Source organism: Piliocolobus tephrosceles, chromosome 21 (assembly GCF_002776525.5).
Source record: "Piliocolobus tephrosceles isolate RC106 chromosome 21, ASM277652v3, whole genome shotgun sequence".
Lineage (NCBI taxonomy): Eukaryota > Metazoa > Chordata > Mammalia > Primates > Cercopithecidae > Piliocolobus > Piliocolobus tephrosceles.
The window spans coordinates 48193846-48198458 of record NC_045454.1 but is presented as its reverse complement, the minus strand read 5'-3'; the positions used below and the strand labels follow the sequence as shown (position 1 = coordinate 48198458).

At 52.8% G+C, this 4613-nt stretch overlaps 1 protein-coding gene across 1 annotated transcript in view; it reads right to left on the bottom strand.

Annotated features, from left to right (window-relative positions):
* Positions 1-4613, bottom strand: part of PLIN5 (perilipin 5) — a 12110-nt gene that overhangs the window by 4798 nt on the left and 2699 nt on the right. The window contains exons 3-5 of the mRNA XM_026455519.1: positions 3843-4038; positions 1883-1965; positions 1153-1333 (exon numbers count right to left, since the gene is read on the bottom strand). Of these exons, the coding sequence (XP_026311304.1) occupies positions 1153-1333; positions 1883-1965; positions 3843-4038 (460 nt within the window). The remainder of the gene's footprint in view (positions 1-1152; positions 1334-1882; positions 1966-3842; positions 4039-4613) is intronic.

Here is a 4613-nt window from a genome sequence, read left to right as displayed (position 1 = left end):
TTGGAGATGGAGTCTCGCTCTGTCACCCAGGCTGGAGTACAATGGTGCCATCTCCACTCACTGCGAGCTCCGCCTCCCAGGTTCATGCCATTCTTCTGACTCACCCTCCTGAGTAGGTGGTACTACAGGCGCCCGCCACCATGCCTGGCTAACTTTTTTGTGTTTTTAGTAGAGATGGGATTTCACCGTGTTAGCCAGGATGGTCTCAATCTCCTGACCTCGTGATCGGCCCACCTTGACCTCCCAAAGTCCTGGGATTACAGGTGTGAGCCACCGCGCCCGGCCGCTTCGCTGCTTTTCTGCTAAGGTGGGGTAAAGCCCATACATTCTTCCAGTACTGAAAGGCTGGGGTTGGACATTCGCATGGTCTCCGGGGCCAGGCAGGTACCAAAACCATCAAAGTAGATATGATATAAACCACTGGGGACTAGTGGGGTTCAGCAAACCATCTGAAAGGACAGACCCTATTCTGGCTGTGTCTAGTTTTTTTTTTTTTTTTTGAGACGGAGTCTCGCTCTGTCGCCCAGGCTGGAGTGCAGTGGCGCGATCTCAGCTCACTGCAACCTCCACCTCCCGGGTTCAAGTGATTCTCCTGCCTCAGCCTCCCGAGTAACTGGGACTACAGGCGCCCACCAACATGCCCAGCTAATTTTTTGTATTTTTAGTAGAGCTGGGGTTATCACTATGTTGGCCAGGATGGTCTCAATCTCCTGACCTCGTGATCCGCCCGCCTTGGCCTCACAAAGTGCTGGGATTACAGGCTTGAGCCACCATGCCTGGCAGTGTGTCTAGTTTTTCAAAACAAGCCAAGAATTGGGACATGTAATGCAAAATCTGGTTGTTAAATGCATGCAAAGAAGGAAAATATTTAAAACACATTGAATGGGCATTTGGGGGTCCACCAGTTTGGGACCTCAAGTCTAAAAGCCCTATACGTCCTTAGGGTCTGGGTATTCTGACTCCTGGCGGGATGCAGGTTGGGAGACCATGGAAGTGACTGGGAGGGAGGACAGGCCTGGTTTCAAGTACTGTGTTTCCTGCTGATCTGCTGTGTGACCTTGGGTGAGTCTCAGACCTCTCTGATCTGTACCACAGGGGGATGGGGACTGGGCAGGGGGACTCAGCGGTTAGGGATGAGGGTGTCGTCCTCACCGAGCTCTTCCTCCGTCATGGGTAGGAAGTGATCCACCAGCTCCTCTGATTTCTCCAGCACAACGTCCATGGCATGGCTCATGGAGCGCTTCAGCTCCACGCTCCAGCGCCGGCCACGCCGGGCCAGGTCCACCACACCCGTGACACTGCTGGCCACCGCGTCCTTGGCCGAGGTCACCACCTGGAAGGAAGGGCCCCCCTACTCCAGGCACCGCGGGACTCCAGCTCCATTTCTGCCACCCTAGTTCCCTGGGGCTGGGACTCAAAGATCCCTGGACTTCTTCCTGGCTCCGTGCCTCAGTTCCCCCTATAAAAGGGGTGATAAAACCCTTCCCTCAGAGGGTGTTGAGGCAGTTACCCGCCCTTACTAGCAATACATATATATATATATATATATACACACACACACACATACCTATATATGCATATGTACTAGCAATACATATATACACACACACACATATATACACACATATACCTATATATGCATATGTACACATACATATATATACATGTATAAATATATGTACATGTATACTATATATACATATATACATGTATGTGTATGTATGTGTGTGTGTGTGTGTATATATATATATTGCAGTTATCTTAACCTGGCTGTTTTTTCTCCAGTTAACTAAAAACTTGGCTGGCACCATCCCTTCCTCCCTCCCGCCTCTACTCTGGCCTGCCCCCACTGGAGGTCCCCACGTCTAGTTATCTGGGGTACCGTCTCCGAAGGTTGCTGCAGAAAGGGAAGCTTCTCCTCCAGCTTGTCCAGGCCCCTGCAGGCGAGACTGTTCATGGAGGCCACTGAAGGGAGGGAGAGAGGCAAGGAGACTCGGGGAGATGCAGAGGGAGATAGGGACACAGCGAGAGTTGTAGAGGGAGGGAATGCTAGAGACAGAAGCAGAGACAGAGAAGGAAGGAGACCAGGAGAGACAGGGAGAGACAAGACACAAAACAGAATGATGGAGACGAGACTCACACCAGGAGAGGGACGGGCTTCCTGAGACCTTACAGCAAGAAGCCACAAAGACGCTGGGGCAGATCCCTGTGGCTCCTGGAGACAGACTCTAGCAGAGGGAGATGCGGAGAAGGCTTAGACCACAGGGGGACCTGGCTGCCTCCCTAGGTGAGACTGGGGGCCCTGAGGGTGTGGGTATGCCACTGGGTTGGGCACTGCCTCCTCTGTTCTCCTGCCTGGGCCCTGCCACCCGCCCTGTTCTCCCAGCACCAAGGTGACTTTGCAGCTGTGCCCAGCTCAGATGGCCCAGCGGACAGATTCAAGGTCACAGAAGCTGGCTGAGAGGGAGGTGAGGAGGTGCTAGGCTGGGACCCTCAGGTGACCCTCTTCATGGGTCAGACTATAGGCCAAGGGTCCTATAGTCTCCCCCACCCCCCCATCGGCTCAGGGGTCCACAGAGATATGAGAAATGCATTGCGGAGGCTGCAGGGCTCAGGACAGGCAGAGGCAGGCACAGAGGGGAGGGGGCCTGGAGAGACAAATGGACCCAAGGCACGTCAGGCCAACAAAGAGGGGGAACTGGGAGCCAGATGGAATACAGACAGAGAGGAGGGGCCCCACCAGTAAACAGGTAAGGGGAGAGGGCCGGAGATCAGATTTATTTATTTTTGAGACAGAATCTAGCTCTGTCACCCAGGCTGGAGTGCAGTGGCACAATTTCGGCTTGCCACTGGACCCTGGGACCCGTCTCCCAGGTTCAAGAGATTCTCCTGCCTCAGCCTCTGTTGGAGCTGGGATTACAGGCGCCCATCACCATGCCTGGCTAATTTTTGTATTTTTAGTAGAGATCGGGTTTCACCATGTTGGCCAGGCTGGTCTTGAACTCCTGACCTCAAGTGATCTGCCTGCCTCAGACTGCTAAAGTACTGGGATTACAGGCATGAGCCACCACGCCTGGCAGGGGATCAGATTTTATATATATATATATATACACACACACACACAATCTGTATATATATATATACACACAATCTGTATATATATACACATACATACACATACACACACACACACACACACATATATATATATATATATATATTTTTTTTTTTTTTTTTTGAGATGGAGTCTCACTCTGTTGCCCAGGCTGGAGTGCAATGGTACAGTCTTGGCTCACTGCAACCTCTGCCTCCCAGGTTCAAACAACTCTCCTGCCTCAGCCTCCCAAGTACCTGGGATTACAGGTGCCTGCCACTACACCCGGCTAAGTTTTGTATTTTTAGTAGAGACGGGGTTTCACTATGTTGGCCAGGTTGGTCTTGAACTCCTGACCTCGTGATCCGCCTGCCTCAGACTCACAAAGTGCTAGGATTACAGGCATAAGCCACCACACCCAGCCAGATTTAAAATATATATATATATATATATATTTTTTTGGAGATACAGGATCTCACTATGTTGCCTCGGCTGGTCTTGAACTCCTGGCCTCAAGTGATGCCTCCTGCCTCGGCCTCCCAAAGTGCTGGGATCATAGACATGAGCCGCCATGCCCAGCTGGTGATCAAATTAAAGAGGGACTTAAGTGCAGAGATTGAGGAGAGGTGGCATGGCAGTGGGACAGGTGGCTAGGCTGAAGGTGACTCCCAGGAATGTCATGCAGATAGACCGAGGATAGGACAGAGGAGCAAGCCACAGTTCTGAGAAAATGAGCTGGGGCACTCACGCTGGGGCTGCAGGTGCTCGAGCAGCGGCTGGGCGTGGTCCAGGGCACGGGTGGTCAGGCCGCACACACAGTTCTCAGCCAGGCGGCAGGCAGAGCCCAGCAGTGGGTGCCTGTCCTTGGCCGCGCTGTAAGCATCGCAGACCGCGGTGCACGTGGCCCTGACCAGGGGCAGAGCCACCACACGCTGCACCACGTTCTGTGGGAAAGGTTGGCATCAGGGGGGCCCTGGGGGAAGTGGGGCCCCAGCCATACCTCAACCTACTTCCCCTCTCTAGGCCAGGACGAGGGATGGGAGAGTAGAAGGATAGAGTACTGAACACCCCGCCATGTAGAGGCAGTGAAGATACATGTGGATGTGAGAATGTCATGGTTCCTTAACTCACAGGCTCCTCTTCCCATGGTGTACACGGAGCATTACAATTTTGTTTTCTTTTGTTGAGATGGGGTTTCACGCTTGTCGCCCAGGCCGGAGTACAGTGGCACCATCTCAGCTCACTGCAACCTCCTCCTCCTGGATTCAAATGATTCTCCCACCTCAGCCTCCCAAGTAGCTGGGATTACGGGCACCCACCACCACACCTGGCAATTATTATTATTAAGACAGAGTTTTGCTCTTATTGCCCAGGCTGGAGCGCAATGGTGCCATCTCAACTCAGTGCAACCTCCGCCTCCTGAGTTCAAGTGATTCTCCTGCCTCAGCCTCCCAAAGAGCTGGGATTACAGGGATGCACCACCATATCCGGCTTTGTGTGTGTGTGTGTGTGTGTGTGT